This window comes from Coffea eugenioides, chromosome 10 (genome assembly GCF_003713205.1).
Source record: "Coffea eugenioides isolate CCC68of chromosome 10, Ceug_1.0, whole genome shotgun sequence".
NCBI classification, from domain to species: Eukaryota; Viridiplantae; Streptophyta; class Magnoliopsida; order Gentianales; family Rubiaceae; genus Coffea; species Coffea eugenioides.
Genome location: NC_040044.1, coordinates 10092480 through 10110864, shown reverse-complemented (window position 1 = coordinate 10110864; position 18385 = coordinate 10092480). Strand labels below are relative to the sequence as shown.

Here is an 18385-nt window from a genome sequence, read left to right as displayed (position 1 = left end):
AAAAACTCATTGCTGTATAAACAATGTGGAACACCAACTTACAATTCATTTTTAATTTCATCTTCTCCCATGATAGTGGCCGAAACTTATACTTCTAAAACAATTTCTTGGCCTAATCTCCTTTGTCAAAAATTCAAACATATTTACCCACTTCTCATTGCATACTTCATAATTTGATTCCTTTATATCACCAAGAAAATCTCCCAACACCACAAAATCAAGAATTTCACCAACAAAATTTTCAACACCACCACAATCTTACTTTGTTTGGTTCACATTGAAAACGACATCAATTTTAGCACTATCACAATTTTCAACTAAATCATCCAGTCCATAATTGATCTCAACCAATTCCAACGTTTGATTTTCTTTTTCAAATAATTCATCAACGCCCACAAAATTAAGAATTTCTTCATTGCCATAATTTTCAATCACATCTTTGATCTAACAAATGATCTCTATATGCACTTAAAATTTTTGCAACTTCTTTTTCCCTGCCTCATCAAAACAATTCTTTTTCTTCTTTATTGTCACAAATTTCTTCTCTACCATAACCACAACAAGATTTCATCAAAAATTTTCAAGCCTCACTTTTCATCTTTGTATGTATGAATTTTTTAACTACATGCAATTGGACTTTTGTAGTGAGATAATGGAATGCCTTGTGATCCAACTGTTTATTTCTCTCTAATTTTTTAACTACTATTCCATCCCTTCTGCGGTTCCGTGAATCCTATCTGGACAATATGCTAAATTCCGATAGCTTGAAAAAAAAAATCTTCATCATCCAATTCCAAACCTCAAATTCATTTTTACTATCAAAGATAAAAATTGCACAATGTTGTAAATAACATAGATTTATATTTGAGTTTCACGAACAAGCCCTAGAATCAAAGTCTAGGAAACTAATACCACTTTGTTGGCATAAAAAACACACACACCGGAAGCAATTTTGACACATAATAATATGTCGGAATAGGAGGAGACATACAAACAAATACTCAATAATTTTATCAACTCAAAACCAACAATAAGAATATCAAATCATAGTTTTTCACTTATAACAACTCACAACTCTCAACTAGAGCCTTTTGCTATATCTCACAACTTGACACAACTCAACTCTTCAAGTAAAATTGTACTAGACTATTAGTATGTATAGACTACAAAACTTTCTAAACAAATACAATTGTAAATCAAAATTTATTTGGAAACTGATGTGAGATTTCTAACTGATACGGAAACTAAATAAACAGGACACCAAAACAAGAAACTAAAAGCATTAGGAAATAAACCAATAGAATAACTTAGTTTCATTCCATCATATTTTTGTACAGGAACTAAATGTTGAGGGCCAATATTACGCTTCTACCCTATTTATAATACAATCAATTTGTCTGTGTATACAACTGAATTCATACTACCATCATTACCAGTATCGCCAACATCTATAAATGAGTTGCATATGCGTTTGACTTCAAGAGTTCTTAGTCGCTATTCAGTATTCACAGTTGAAAAACCGAAAGGTGAATGAATTCCGACATATACTTTTCCTTAATATTGACCATAGCATTTTGTTTTCTTCTTGATTGCTTGAACGATTTGTGTGGACTCTCAAAATCTCTACTCCATTGAAAATCAAATAAAAATTAGGAAATAAGTATTATAATCCAATGGTACGTAGAGCTATCAATTTTATTGTCACATCTTAAAGATAACGGACCATTATTTGCTCATATCTATCAATTTTAAGCTTAATTAGCACATGATAGGATGATGACAAAAGGAATGGTTTTAGGATGTAGAAGATAAGTCAACCTTTCATTTTGTTTTCTGTAAGTAACATTTACTTAGAAGACTTTAAAAGTAATCATGAGCATAGTACGTTTCGACGTGCAAAAGACAGAGATTGTAACCTGCATGCAATTAATGGAGGAACAAGATACTCACATGTATACAAACTGAAACATAAATGGCTGTTTTTATTTATTGAATATGGTGCATTTTTGCTGGTACAAGTGCACCTTTTAACATAGTAGTACAGCCGTGGGGGAGATGCATGCTTGTCAGCAATACATCCATAGTTTTAAACGTCCATACACATACTCAAACCACACCATAGACACCATATAATTAAAAGTACTTAACAGAGTACATTGGTCATCCTCAGCTGAAGAGTGGCAGCGAAGCTTGATTAATGCTTATACCAGAAGAGGTACTTCTGACCCAAAAAGGTCTCAAAAACCACTGCATAATCGGTATATGTGCCCTTAGAATCCTGAGTTGCAAGGACAAGGATATAGAGAGTGCCAATAACAATTTTCCACTGCAGGCCGCCATTCACGCGGTTGAAAACCAGTTTTGTCCCATGCTTGTCGTTGTACTTTGCCACTGCAAATTTTGCGACCGAGATCACGTGAGGGTCAGTTGGGTTCACTGGCGTTGGAAGAGGAACACCGACTTGAGGTAGGTGACCACCGGCCACCATGTTGTTCTGTACAGTGTAAACCCCAAACATTTTCTTTTTTAGTTACAAAAAAGATTGAGTTTATAAAATTAATTGGAATCCTTTTCAAACAAACAACCAGAAAACTAAATTTAATCAATTAATATGAAACTACATTGCGCGAAAGAAACTTAATCAATCAATTCAAGAGACCGCCTACCTTTGTAGACAACTAGAAATATAAATAATAATAATAATAATATAATAATAATAAATTCGTACAAAATTCGTTCGACTTAAAATTCATTCCAAACAAGTTTTTTTGTAAGTTATTTAATCGTCCTGTTATGGCCTCAAAATTCATTCTACTTCCTTATTCATTCTTTTTTGTATTCAAATAAAGAATTTAGCACTATCGCTACTGTATATGAATTTTTTTTTTTTGATTTGTCAAAACTAGTCAATGCAAAATGCAAAGTTTACGTGGTACTTTTTCAGTACTCAAATGTATGAAAATTAAGAATTTACAGAATGGTTATTGCGAAACAAATTGCCTGCTCCTAAAGAATGAATTAAAAACCGATATGCATGTGCGATTTTAATTGTAAGCATTCAAAATAAATACCAGTAATAATAGATATAAAACCTATGAATAAATTGAAGGGCAATTATTTGGTGTAGTTTAGTAATATAATTCCCAAAACCAGTCAAAACCACATGCAAAACTCGAAGGAAAAAATAGGTCTAACTAGTCATACAATCATTTTCTCCTGAGTGCTCATGTCCTTGCCCTTGAATCCCTCGATTGTTTTCCATATCGTGTCGTCTGAAAGTGCCTTCACTATAGCTTCTATCTCAGGGGACTGGACTCCCTCCGCTTTCACTAATTTCCATCAAGGAACAAAGCCCGTTTTAATCCAAACAGCATAAAAACCACTCTTTCATTTAAAAAGGATATAAACATGCGATGCAATCGAACTATAAATCTAATGCGTGAATTTTTAAAGAATATGTATAGAATATTACTGTTGGCTGTGATTTCAGTAATGTTGATGTGGGGGTTGGCAACGACGGCGGCCATTTTTTCCTTAAGGAGCTAGGACGCGAGCAAGACTGGCAATAGATTTTGTAATTGGTTGCGACTGTCGAAGCTTGGTAGCTCTGAGTTTAGCACATGAAATAACAAAACAGACTCCTTGTATTTATAGGCACTCTTTTTTGCACTTAAATGCCCTATATGCCCTTTGTGGGATGGTGGGAATCTCATTATGAATATGTATTTGATTGAAAAGTCATTGTGCATCAGGAAAGGTATCAAGCACTATGTTCTTCTCTTTCTTCTTCTTTTTTTTTTGGAAAACCCAAAAAAAAAAAAGGATAATGCTACTATCATGATAGAGGAGGAAAGAGACGTCGAAATGGACGAATCAAGGAGATGAATTTTGAGCTAATACGTGGGGAAAATAATGAATTGATTAGCCGCTTGAGAGGCAGCTCTTACTCTCAACAAAGAATAAATGCAATAATTAAGTACTTGTTATCCATTCTATCAAACTTAACCATAAAATATACTTGAGGGGTAGTCCATGTCTAACAGGCCTACTTGGAAATCATTTATAGTAGAACATTAATTGTCTAGCAGGTATATGAATTCCAAAAAGACTTTTCATGTCTTTGAATTAATATCAGTTAGTACTTAGTAGAGGTGTCTTTCTCTGCCCTTTTTACTCGGATGATGGAAGTAATCAAGTAATGCCAATTACTAATCTCAGTTGGCAATATCAGTTACCAAACTTGTCATTTCTTAAGGTTGAGAATCTAATTCTGCCAAAGTGCAGGATCCTTATCTTCCCTGTCGAATCAAAAGCTTTCACGTTTAACGCTTATCTCGACTCTCCTTGGCAATTTTCGATCTGTAGGGCATAAACTTGATAAGATACCGTTCCCTTTTGACTTGAAAGAAAATGCGGATCAACTGTTATCCATCATTTCTGAACCTCTGTACCATGGAACGATGCCTTTGTAGTAAAGAACGCTTCCCTCTCCTGTTTCTGTGAAGTCTCAAGCCATGCATGATTACTTCTGATTTTGAATATATGGAAATTTCTATGTCCTTGTGAGCCATTTAAGCCTCCAAAGCACCTACCCATCGGCATTCACTGCCCCTGTAACTGTTTTAGTGCCATGAATTAACTAATAAGACCCCAGGTTTCTCTGGGATCCGTCTAACATTATTGTCTTGGGAATAAGCAAGTAAGCATTGAGGCAAAAATCAGCAAAGTATCCGTGTGTCCCTGTTAGGTCTTCCTTTTTTCTAGCCATATCCGAGTCAGTCCACCGTGCAGGGATGCAGCTTGCTTTTGCAGTCATTGTACAACCAAAATTTTGTAAAAATAAGAGAAAATGCTGGATAATGTCGTTGGATACTCATCATGATAAAGAAAATACAGAGATTACTGCATTAGATTCATATTGAACTCGTCAAGAAAACAAGATACTTTAATGTTCTACTTTTGCGTTGCTTTGTCCTTGATGCACGTATCTACAAAGTATTTTGGATATAAAAACAAGGGATAATTTCAGAAAACTCCCCTGATGTTTCTAAAGTTACATTGATCTCCCCTGACAGTGTGTTGGGGCTCATCACTTACCTAAAATACGGTGAATTTACTTGTATACCTTGAGCCATTAAGGTTGTTAACAAATGAATTTAGGGACAAAATAACATTAGATCAACAAATTTGAGAGTAACTAATTAAACTAGATTAAAAGATGAAGGTAAATAGATGGAGTAACTAATTAAACTTGAACATGATGTTGTTTGTGATACTAATTCTATCCTCATCTTCTACAACGCTACCCAAAATTGCGAAACATTTCTTTAGTTGATGCTCAAATCTCAGATCCAAGGAAATTAGACTTTCAAAAGATGACAATAAAAATTTCTATATTGATGAAAATTTAGAACAAATTATTGTACAGGCGTCATAGCAAGTTGTAATATAAGTGTTTTTCTATCAAGGAAAAAGTTCAAATTTGACATGAAAAGTGAGGATTCTTCGTTAAGATAAATAGTTTAATAAGTAGGAGAGAATGTATTAAACAGAGAAGTATTTAACAATCAAAAACCATTTATAATTGTCATCAGCATAAGGAACAAATTAAATATAGTACTAGTATCCAATTTTCATCTACAAAATGCATATTTTGTGCAACTTTTGGCATTGAGTTTAAAGGATTTGACTCCTACTTAAATTCTTTGAATTATAATATATAATGAAGATCAAATTTATTCATGAACCATTTCTCATTCTAAGTTGTATGCAAGAACCTCAATATAAATACACGAACTTTTTTCTATTTGATTAATATTTTAGTCTCATAATTTTGAATTTTTTGTACCATTATTCACAAAAAATTTTCAGATTAACTTACTTTCATGGATATAATATCAATTGTACACTCATAGTGATTCATTGGTTTAATCGCCTAAACATATATGCAACTATGTATAACCAATTGATATTATCAAATTGCTGCTCCAGTATTGAATATGCTAGCCTATATCTCAGGCAATTCTCTTTGCACTCATCTGAAATATTATAGACAATGTAGTATACATTATTCTAACTATTGATAGTACATAATTTTAACTAAAATTACACTTTATGTGATTATAATTATAAAAGGATTGTATTATGTGATGGCATACCAAGAAATTGTATTTTCAACTTTGTACTCTTTTTTATCTGATTTTATTTGTAATCATCCAATAATTTATATTTACTATTTAATTATTTGAGGTGCTATTAATATATGATTAAACAACTAATATCAACTCAGACACCCAACATTACCTCACATCCTGTTATAGGATAACATTCCTTTCTTTTAGTAATACAACTTCATGAAAAGCACTTTTTTATAAAATTATCATCTTTCCACTCAAAACACTTTTTTGATGCCACTTTTTCTGACATAGGCTAAATCTCTTACCAAAACACTAAGCTTAGGGGAGGTTAGAGTAATTTTAGAAATCTTAGGGGAGGCCAGTGAGACTGTTAGAAATCACATGGTTGGTTTCCGAAACTATCCCTAAAAACAATCAAAAAAACATTGGACGACCTAGGGTTTGAAGGGCGAGCCTAAGTACTTTGGATACTTTTATTTTGGATAAAAATCAATCAGAACAGATAGAAGACAATCTACTTGCCCTTTGCCTAAATATCAATTGAATGGCGATTCTTGAACTTGAAACTTCGGTTGTTATTTAGATGGCAACACAAATTCTTGGTGTTCCTTCATGTCCACTGAATGAGCAAAAGTACAATATCAGCAAGTCACAGTGGAAGATGTCATAAAGCCTGTGTTTGAACATGAGCGAATAATTTTGGTAGATTGAATCCAAAATAATTTCATATCAAACACAGGGAATCCAAAAGCGTCCTTCTTCTAGATTTATGTTACCTATCGATGGGAATCAATCTACTTTCTGATCCTCCATTGAGTGTGCTTTTGAACACGAGCCAATAATTTGGTTGTTTCTTCCTCCATTTCTCATCCAAGCTGAAAATTGGATCTTGTTCGCTTGAAGCTATTTCATTTGCAGATTTGACCTTATGTTTTTGCGGTGATCTGTGCAAATGAAGGTGGCTTAAAGTCTTGTGCAGCGATGATCAGCTCACATGCGTACCAATTAATATTACAATGTCGTGAATTTCCACATTTTAGGGACTTGTAGTTAAGTAGCAGACGATTCCACATGAAGTTTTTCACTCAATAATAAATTTCAATTGCATTACTTTCAAATGGATATGCTCAACACTTTCAGTAACGATCCTAGTAGCTTTGATTTGTTTTGAAGTACATTTTTTTAGAGAAAGAGGGGGGGAAGTAAGAGATGGGGAAGGGAATGGGGCAGTTGGTTGCTAGTTTAACATTTAACAGGATTCGTGAACTTGAATGAGTGAACTATCAAGTTGAACATGAGCTGATCATGGGCAAGTATCATTTTGGTTGTGCTACGTCAATTTTTTGTGGAGGTAAACAGTAAACATTGTGACTTCTGCTTTTTTATCAGAACCTGCTGCTAATCAAAGCTATACTACAGGGACCAGTTACTCTCATTTTACACTATATTATTCTTAGTATCGTCAAAGGAAGATAATAAAATAGCCAACTATGCATACCAATCTGGAAAACACTGGATAACCTGTATTAGAAAATATATAAAACAGAAACAGACATGGCAATTGGCAACGAAGTGCTAGAAAATTCATCTAGGAGACCAAGAGTCCACTGATTATTTTCCTATTCGGTGTCCCATCACGGTCCTAGATTTCGCCAGACTTGTGACTAACTGCACCTTATACGTAGCACGATTTGCCCATCTGTTTCCTGTAGTCACTCAATAAAGGCCTTCCATGTAGGAGTTCATGATGAATTGCAGATGTTTTCCCAAATCCCAACACCTTTAGTCTTCCGACTGCTAGGGGATTCTACCCTCCCCAGTGCTGTGTGATCTACGCTTTTCGGCCCTTAACATGAAGACTTGAAGACACATGACATATTAGCTGCATCAGAGAATAGAAATTAGCCAAAAAGAAACAATTGATAGAATTACAATTGTGCAGTTTTATTTATGGTTCACCTATCTATTTGACAGGCAAACACAAAATTGTGAAGTTATGCACGACAATTGCTATATTGGATAAACTATCTCTGCCTTGAACTTGGTAACATGAAGAAGTCGAACCAAATGAATGAGAAATCAACTAGACTACTTGATTATCACACTTTTTGTAAGCTGATGAATGTTCTTGCAGGTGTCATATTTTCCCGAGATTACTGCAACTCTTTTGCTTAACCTTACTGGACCACTTGATTATCTCAGTTACTAAAAGCTTTTCCTGTTTTGAGATTCCTCACTAACGAGAATCTAATTCTGCGGGATGACAAATGCATGCCAAAGTGCGGGATTCCCTGGCGAATCTTAATCTTTCATGTTGAATGCTTATCCCGAGTCTCCTTGGCAATTTTCGGTTAGGGCATAAACTTGATAAGATGCCCACTTTGACTTGAAAGTTGATATGGTCATTTCTAAATGTCTGCATAGTGAAACGATGCCTTTTGTAGTAAAAGAACCCTTCCCTCTCCTCCTGTCAATTACTAGTTGCAATTTTGAATCTATTATTATTTCTATGATCGCGTCTGCCGTTTAGGCCTCCAAAGCAAAGACCCACACGCATTCAGTGCTTCGGTAATGGGAGAGGGACAGTATACCAAATAACAATGGTCAATGTAGAGGTGTCAAAATGGGTGATTTGCGAGTAATCGGTATAAGTGAATCAATTCATTTATATCCATTTAAATAGATTGGTATAAATGTGTAAATAAAAAAATGAATTGGGTAACCCAATTATCCATTTATAACCTATTTATTTTAACTTTTTATAAACTCGTTTAAATTCATTTTTGCAAACTAAATTATCAATTGATACCACCTTTTGCACGCATCATTAGTTTTAAATATTTATTTATAATGTTCAATAAGCCTAATTATCAATTTTTTTCCATCTGTACTCTATATCGTAAAATTACATATTATTTAATAATTGAACAATAAGAATATAAATATTTGAAGTAAGTACTATAAAAGTTAACATAAAAACTTAATCCAAAAATTTTGAACCCCTAGCATTTTTTCGTATGTAAATTTAAATTTTCATTTTGAAAAGGTAGGAAAAGAGGCTAAAATTTGTCATAAATTGGTAATGCTAAAAAATGAACAATTTAACAAACTAAGAAAAAATAAAATGATAAGATAAAACCAACAAATAATAATAATAATGAAACAAAAGTATTTAATATCATGACAAAATGAAGAATTTGAAAAAAAAAGGTGGGGGAAGAGAGGAGACTTGGAGGAAAACAATTCTAAATGGGTTAATTGGGTTTGATGGGTTACCCAATAAGCTAAAAAATGAACAATTTAACAAACTAAGATAAAATAAAATGATAAGATAAAACCAACAAATAATAATAATAATGAACGACACATGTGTAAATTTTAAATTTTAAATTTGAATTCTGATTAATTATAATGGATTTAATGATGATAGCGTATATACTTATATAGAAAATTAATTCTTATAATTTACCATGCACTTTGTACAACTTTGTAAAAAAGATGTTATATTCAAGTACAAATTTTACAATTTGAATTTTGATATTGTTGGTAAATTATTGGTCTTCCATTAATGGTTACTGACAAAAAATCTCCTTAAGGTTTGGTCAAAGTTGCAGTTTATCCCTCAACATTTATTTCTTCTCATTTTACCCCTTATTTTATTCCAAACCATGAAGTTGACCATTTAAATATTTGAATGGATAGAAATGCCTTTTTACGTAGTTTATAAGGAAAGACCCCCATAAGATTATTTGGATGTTCAAATTAAAATATCTTATTTTTACCATTAAATATTTTTTTAATTTGTTGGATAAAATAAATTGAAATGTTAATATTCTTTTTTTGGCCTAGAATCGTCTTGTATGTGATTCCTTTAAGTGAGTAGTTATAAGTATTTATTTTATATATTTTTAATGTATTTTATTACTTGATTTTGGATATGTTTTAATCATTATAAGAACTAAAAAAATTAGGTTTCTAGTTGAATTTTGTATTTTGTATTTAATTCGTATGTTTTAATGACTCAATCATCAATTGGAGTGAAACAAAAAAAAATTAGATAATTCTTGATAATTTGAAATAGTTTCCAAATAAAAATAAAGTGTACAAGTGAAGAATTACAATGCACACAAAGAAAAGAGCCAAATAAGAATCCGGCACTGGTTCCGTAGTGGAGCCTCACTAATCCATGGCAGGCAACTTTTCAAGAGAAGAACGGAGGATCAACCTAGCTCAGCACGGTACAGCCGAATCGTCGTCAGAAAGTGCGGTTCAACTTGTACAATTTGCTCCATAATTTCTTTTAGCTGAAGAATTGAAGCTCTAAAATGCTCTTTTAGGACCAATTTTCTCTCCACATAAACACATCTAAGCAAGAATCAAGAGAACATGGGGAGCGAAAGAATAACACTACTAAATGTAGAACTCAATTAGTTTCTCAGTCTTTAGTTTAGGCTAGTGTAGAATAATTTAAGTTTAGTTAGTTCATCCTCTCTTGTGTATTAACTAAATAAGGATGAAGTTGGAGGATGAAAAAGCCAATGAAGGAGCTCATGTGACAAAGATTTTTTCCCTTCCTAACTCTTTATATTTTGTAATTGATTCCAAGTTTAGTTATTATATAAGTTTGGATTTTGTATTCATTATGTATTTCTATATTTATGTCTGGAGTTATGGATGAATTTTCTATAATTAGTTATAATATTTTACTTGATTATTTGATACTATTATTTTGAATAAGTTATTTAACATTTTTATTTTTATGATCATGATTAATTAGCTATTAATAGTTGTAATTTCAAGATGTTAAGTTTGCAATAAAAATTGAAATTTAACATTAGTTCAAGAAAGTGATAAATCTACCGAATATACTCACGAAAAAAAGGGATGTACCTTTATGATCTTAATAATTTGTTCCATGTAATTTTATATAATTTAATAAACTTTAACTAGTTATACTTGTACACGTATGGACCAAGTTATACTTGTACATTCAATTAGTGTGCACAAAAAAAACTTGCGCATGTAACGTAAAATCGCATCAGGAAAATATTATTTGAACTCCACTTTTTATTAATTGCACTCCCATTATTTGTTTTGTTATAAAATCTAGCAAATAAAAATTATATAATAAAAATGATATTGGGAGTGTGATTAACAAAAAGTGGAATGCAACAACATTTCCCAAATACTAATTGTACCTACCTTTGGTCCTGTCTGAAAGCTTTTGGATAGCTGAAATAGTTCCAAATGCAATTATCATTAGTGTTCATGTAGCGTTGGCTCTTTCCCGCAATGGTTGTGCCGTTTGATTTCATTTTCATTCCATTGTTAGCAAATTAAATCAATGTCCAAATGGATTAACTCTTGCTTAGGGCAACAAACAAATTGTGCCGCTCACGAGCTGCTCGAGTTCGGTCTAGTCGAGTTCGAGGTCAAAAATACTCAATTCGTTAACTCGCAAGTCGACTCAATTATATTTTTTTAATATTAAAATTATATATATATCCCTAATTTTTTATTATTTGTTAAGAATAATTATTATTTTATTCATTTTTAAAAATAAAATAATTATTTTTTTTAATCTCAATCTCGTACCATTGAGAGCTCGTCGAATTCGAGTTTCATAAAACTAAATTGAGACTCTACTCGATCAGGCCAAAGTTCGACTCGATTCGACTTATTTACACCCCTACTCTTGCTTTAGGCACCGTTTGTTTTGAGGGAATGGGGAGAAAAGGAAAGAAAGAAAATGGAGGGATAAGATTTTTTTATGTTCGGGTTGGTTTTTGGGAAGGGAAAGGAAAGGATTGGGAGGGAAAGAGAGGGATAAAATTTAGTTATTTTTTTATCATCTTGCTTTCTGTCTAAAAATGGGTCGAAACTGAGGGAAATGACACCAAAATTAATGAAAATTTTTGAAATTTTCTTAAAAACTTATTATGTATTTATAAATTAGACTTTTAAATTGTAGATAAAAACATAACTAACGTGCGATAATTTCTTATCCTTTCCTTTCGTAATCCAAACGAGATGATGGATTCAACTTTCTACTACTCTCCTTTTTTTTTTCTTTTTCACTAGAGTCCTCTCATTTACCTTCCTTCAATCCAAACGGTGTCTTAATGTTTCTAGAATTACTTGCGTTGGTATGCTATGACGCATAAAACCTAAAATAAATACCTTCCATTAGCTTATTCTTCAAAGTGATTTGTTTGGGATGTAGTTGACATAGCATTTGGAACTCACGAGTATGTGTGAGACATTGGAAATTTTCCCAAAATGAGGCAAAGCTAACAAGTGTTTGCATGTTCTCCATCTGGATTGTGGGAATCTAAGGAGAAAGAAAAGAAAGAAATTTGAGGGATTAATTTTTTTTGGTTTGGAATGATTTTTGAGGAGGGGAAGGGATAAAAGTTATTTTGTTGAATTATGGCTCTGCTTGGATTTGATTATATTTTAAAAACTGAGTTTTCAAATAAAATATCACAGTAATACACAAATAAAAATAACTCCAAAAACACCAATCCACATGAAAACGACTCAAAAATAAAAATAAAATAAAATAAAATGAAAATAAAAAAATAATTTTACTACTTTTTTTTCTTCCACCACACAATACCACCCATCACCGCCATCCCCTCGCTCCTCTTCTCTTCTCTCTTTTTTCTCTCTCTTTCTCTCCCTCCCTCTTTCTCCCTCTTTCTCCCTTTCCCTCCTCTCACATCTCGTCCCCTCCCCTCCCCATCCTTCCCTTCCCCTATGTCAAAAACCCCCTCCCCTCCCCCTCCACTTTCAATTGCAACAAACTTCTGATCAAACTAGTCACAACTAGAGGCAACCAGATTCAAATCTGGTTGCAATTGGTCAGAAACTGGTCACAGCCCTTTGGTCATGATTGGTCATGGAAGGGAAGAAGGAGGAGGAAGGTGCTGACAGGAGAGGATAGATAGGGGAGAGGAGGAGGAAAGAAGGGAAGAAGAGAAGAAAGATGGAGAGAAAGGAGAGACAAGGAAGGAGGGGATGGTGGCGGTGGTAGCGTGGGTGGTGGTTGATAGTGGTTGTGAGTGGTGTAAATTTTTAAAATTATCTAAAAAGTTTTATATTCTAAAAATACCCCCAACATACATCCCAAAAACACTTCCATTAACATCCTAATACATTTACAGTAAAAGTTGTTCAAATACAATGTTACAGTAAAATTTTTGAAAAATAGCTAATCCATATTTCCCTCCAAAAGTAGATAGAAACAAAAAGAAAGGGTGCCAAATCTAATAAATAATTTTAATTTTTTAAAAATTAAAATTTTTTCCCATCCTTTTTGGTTAACTAACACTTCATCTTTTCCTCCTTAACCCAAACAAAATTTCAACATTTCTTTTATTTTCTTTCCATATGTAATCCAAATAGAATGGATGGAAATTACTTTTCTCAGCTCTCCTTTCCTTTCATTTTTTTTTTTTTTTGCTATCCTTTCCTTTCCTTTCCCTTCCTTTCCTTCAATCCAAACAATAGGGAATTGATTTATTCCCTGGATGAAAAATCTAATATAAATTAATCTAATCTAATCTAACAACTAGCCGAATCTAATTTAATAATATTGTCAAGGTGTGAATAAGTTGTTACTCTGGTGTTTCATCATTTTTGCATTTTATCGCTAACTAAGAGTCTACAACTTACACATAGCTTACATATATGTGTTTATGATTGGACAATGATGTAAAATATTGCACGCCCCCTGATGAGATACAAGAAGAAACCAAAGAAAATAAAATTAGAAGAAAAATAAAATTTTCATGTCATTATTAACCAATGAGGAAAAATGATGGTATAAATCCTATCAAAGAGTACCCTGCAATTAATATTAAAGAATATTGCAAGGTACTCTTTGAATTATTATTAGGGTAATGTTATTTGCACTTTCCATATGTTATTTGCGCTCTCAGTATTTTATTTTTATTTTGATAAGACCATATTACCCCCTCCCTAATTTCATCTCCTTGTCTATGAGTTAATTTTACTAGATTTTCTCTTACATTCTAAAGCCAATTAATTATTCCATTACACATTAAAATGACTAATTTAAAATTGTCACTAATATGTATTATGTATTTTTCTACAAAACTTCACAAAATTATATGCTGCCAAAGATCAATCTAACAATGTAATATGAACAGACTCCAAACTTCAAATCAAAAAAATAAATATAAAAAAAAATCCCTTGCGTCCAAGATGACCAGAAATTGAGTGTAACTACAATATCTCATAAATAGAACACTAATACTTCAAAAAGTCTACTAAGAATAACTCATATAGCCATCATAGAGGGAGTGAAACTTTCTAATATATTTCAACTAAAACATAACAGCATCTAGTATCCAAATGATGCAATGGAACCTCAATTGTGCTCATCAAAAATCTGCAAAATTGAAATTGAAATAAGAATATGAAAAATATTTAAAAAAACAATTACAAAGATTTAGAAAAGGAGAAGCAAAAGTTAAATTTTTTTAACCTTTTGAACACATACGACAATTGTGTCCAACTTTCTTGCATATGAACACAAGATAGGATAGGAAAAGAAATTAGGGTAGGAGTAACATGGTTTCATCAAGATAAAAATGAGTTAGTGAGAGTGTAAATAATATAAGAGGAGTGTAAATAACATTATCCTTACTATTAAAGAATTAATATCAAAGAGTACCCTGCAATATAAAGAATATTGCAACTAATATTAAAAATTTTAGGGTACTCAATGAATTATGTTAAGTAAATGAATGCAATAGGAGCAAATATAGTAGTAATTGGCACTTGCCGGGCCCCATGACTTTTTTTATTTTTTATTTTTTTGGTTATGGTTCGAACCAAACCGGAATTAGAACTGCGACTCAACCCGGTTGGAATTCTGCGTCACGAACCGACCACCTCCAGACCCGCCAAACCACCCATTTGCAGGATTTGGGCAAAGTTACACGTCAAAGCAGAAGCAGGGTTTTTACTTGTTGGCTTAGGATTGATGAGTTGAGTATTTGAACGAAGGTTCTCTGCTGGATTGGAATTGACGAAATACTTCTCAGGGATATATATGTTTCTTGAGGTGAGCCTTCCGAAATCATTTTCATCTTGTTGGTATTTTCTTAACTATGTTCAATTTTGTATGCTATTGTAGAATATTGGCTTATGCAAGAAATTGCTCAATTGATGCCGTTTCAAGTTTAATACGAGCCCATAAACAAGAACTGCATTTTCTTCAAACCCACCAGCCATTTTCATCATCTTCCATCGTAAAAACTTCAGAAAAGCGGTCAACAGTAGTTTCTTACTTGATTAACTCTTGTGGGCTGTCTCCAGAAAGAGCCATTTCGGCCTCAAAATATGTTAACTTCAAAGCCCCAGAAAATGCAGACTCAGTAGTTGCATTTTTCAAGAAGCACCATTTTACTGATGTTCAAATCTCAACTCTTATTTATGGCCGCCCACAAATTCTCTCAGCCAACCCTGACAAGACCATTTTGCCCAAGTTGGAATTTTTGCAATCTGTTGGGTTCTCAAGCTTTGACATTCCCAAGTTGGTATGTGCATCGCCGAGAATACTTCATAGAAGCTTGAGAAATCGTCTAATCCCAGTTTATAATTTCCTCAAAAACCTGCTCCATTCCAGTGAAGATGTTGTGGTTGCTGTTAAGCAATACCCAGAGGTTCTACAGCTTGACATAGAGAATACTGTGGCACCTAATATTCAGATTCTGCGAGACATTGGTGTGGGCAAATCTCATATTCTGTTTTGTTTAAAATGTGCACCGCGTGTATTAGGCAGTAGTCCTGACAGATTCAAGGAAATTGTAGAGAGAGTTAAGAAAATGGGTTTTAATCCTCAAAGACAAAGCTTTGTTCAGGGAGTTAATGTGATAGGGAGAACAGCTTCTTCAACTTGGAAACGCAAAGTTGAGGTCTATAAGAAATGTGGTTGGACTGAGGAAGAGGTGCTGGTAGCTTTCAGGAAGTTTCCGCGTTGTATGTTGGCATCAGAAAGTAAGATCTTAGGAGCAATGGACTTTTTGGTACGAGAAATGGGATTCAATCCTTCAATTTTTGCAAATAGACCACATCTCATTTCTGTCAGCTTGAGGAAGACACTTATTCCCAGGTGTTCAGTTGTTCAAGTTCTGCTCTCAAAAGGTTTGGTAGACAAGAACTTTAGCCTGCAACTGTTGCTGGAATGCCCAGAAAATCAATTTCTTAAGAGGTTTATCATACCCCACAAAGAGGGAGCTCCTGAGCTGTTGAACTTATATCAGGAAAAACTGAAAATTCCAAATTGACTGGCGTAAAGCGTGCAAGTAGACTGGGCAAGAGAGGTAACATGATTAATCATCTTTAGTCATTGGTTGATTCTTAAACTTGTCATGCTGACTGTACGTGTGACCTCTTTCAACAGTTTCTAGTCACACGTGGTCAATTTCATCTATTTGCTTTTTTGCAACTGATCCAAATTTTGAGGTGTTTTTGATGTCTGCTATGATCCATTATAGGTTCTTCTTGATAGTTCATTTCACCCCTTATGCGTATGAACAAGATATCTCGGCTTCTGTTTTTTATCGTCATATATTAGTCTTTGGCTTTCTGGTTTGCTTAGAAGGGATTGTACTAATATGTCAAATAAGCAAACTGAAGACTTGGATATTTTGCAGCTGTCTTGAATCTGTCCTGTCTCTCCTATGTTGTGCCAAGCAGATGCTTCTATTAAAACAGTTTTCTTATATACGTATGATCACGCAAAATAGGAATTTCTGATTCATTGATCAAACATCAATATTTATATTAGCAGAAATATCTCTTTTCAGCTTCTAAAAGGATATCATTTGCTCTGTTGAGAAAGTTAAGACGATTATTGCCCGAATATTTGGTTAGTCCTGCATCACTTATTTCTGGAACCATGAGAAGGACCTACATTTTTGTATGAAGAGCATACCAAAATAGTTGTGAGGAGCTTATGATATGATGCATATACAAGTAAAAAGAGTGGAAAAATCTTGCATAATGAAAATGAAATACCAGTACAGCAGAAATCAGTTAAATGCAGATGGAACCCAAGCCCATAGTTAATGCACAAACTTATCCTCACGAAGAATGCTGTAATGAAATCTTTTTTAGAGTACATCTCTTCTTGTTCCACTGTCCTTTGTGACCATAATTGGTAAAGTTCTAATTTTCCTGTTTATGATGCAAAAAACACTTAATAGTACACATACCGAGCCTGTGGTTGATAAAAGAGGATGGCAGTAATTGTTTGCTTTCTGTTTTTGGATCTGTTTGCTATAATTTAAGACTAATATACTGCATGACAGTATGAGACGCTTTTAGGATTTAAGTCTTTTTGAGGTATTGATTGAACAATGAAAACTGACTTGAAAAAGTAAACAAGAATGTCAAAATAATACGTGAACTATATATTTATTTGTGCTAGCTGCGCAAAATCATTCTAAACCATTATAGGAAGTAAATATAGGGAATAATTATCAGCTAGAGCTGATGTTTGGTAGAACCTATATTTTATTTTTTTTTTAACTATTAAAAATCTAAATTCTAAATGCAAGAGCAAACTAGAATATCACACAAAATTGATTGTCCAAAATCACATAGATTCAGAATCTATAATTGGGTAAATAATCAAACAGAACAGACTAGCACCCTGATACTAACACTGTAAGTGCTATAAAGGCACTAGGTAAGAGATTCGTTATAAAACAAACCACACTCTTATCGGCTATGCCGACAAGAAGGGGTCACAGAAGCAGGGTTTTAGTTCTTCTGTGAACAAAGGTTGTTGAGAACTCAGACGAATGTTCTATTTTGGATGGAGATTCAGGTCAGAATTTTTCTTGAATTTTATCTTTGGTGAATACAACATCTTTTGTTAGCTATGTTTGGTTTTTTGTGCAATAAAGCATTGAATTAAGCAAGAAACTGCTCTGCTCGCAAGATTAATCACTGCTGCAATTTTTTGAAATCCACTGGTCATTTTCATCATCATGTTTAAAGAATACTCCGAATAACCCCTCAATGGTAGCTTCTTACTTGATAAAGTCATGTGGGCTCTCGCCAGAAAGAGTCCTTTTCACCTCAAAGCATCTCAAATTTGGAATTCTCAAAGATGCAGATGCAATACTTGCATTTTTAAAGAATCATGAAATTAGTGATGCTGAGATCTCAAACCCTGTAAGGACATACCGAGAAATTCTCTTAACCAA

The 18385-nt window shown here is 33.2% G+C and overlaps 2 protein-coding genes across 2 annotated transcripts; one reads left to right on the top strand and one right to left on the bottom strand.

The window, feature by feature from the left end:
* Positions 1-1955: 1955 nt before the first annotated feature.
* Positions 1956-3619, bottom strand: LOC113750184. The gene is made up of 3 exons (XM_027294145.1): positions 3473-3619; positions 3205-3329; positions 1956-2494 (listed from the first exon to the last, which is right to left on the bottom strand). The coding sequence occupies exons 1-3, from the start codon at positions 3525-3527 to the stop codon at positions 2195-2197; spliced, it is 480 nt and encodes a 159-aa protein (XP_027149946.1). The 5' UTR covers positions 3528-3619; the 3' UTR covers positions 1956-2194.
* Positions 3620-15121: 11502 nt separating this feature from the next.
* On the top strand, positions 15122-17599 carry LOC113748653 (transcription termination factor MTERF4, chloroplastic-like). The gene has a single exon (XM_027292163.1). It carries the CDS (start codon positions 15278-15280, stop codon positions 16454-16456), a length of 1179 nt encoding a protein of 392 aa, XP_027147964.1. The 5' UTR covers positions 15122-15277; the 3' UTR covers positions 16457-17599.
* Positions 17600-18385: the final 786 nt, after the last annotated feature.

Excerpts from the sequence above, each read along its gene's own strand:
- LOC113750184 (XM_027294145.1), bottom strand. The coding sequence starts at position 3,527 with ATGGCCGCCGTCGTTGCCAACCCCCACATCAACATTACTGAAATCACA. Across the intron at positions 3,330-3,472 it reads TACTGAAATCACAGCCAACA|TGAAAGCGGAGGGAGTCCAG; the intron begins GTAATATTCTAT and ends GATGGAAATTAG. Across the intron at positions 2,495-3,204 it reads GCACTCAGGAGAAAATGATT|AACAACATGGTGGCCGGTGG; the intron begins GTATGACTAGTT and ends TACACTGTACAG.
- LOC113748653 (XM_027292163.1), top strand. The coding sequence starts at position 15,278 with ATGTTCAATTTTGTATGCTATTGTAGAATATTGGCTTATGCAAGAAAT.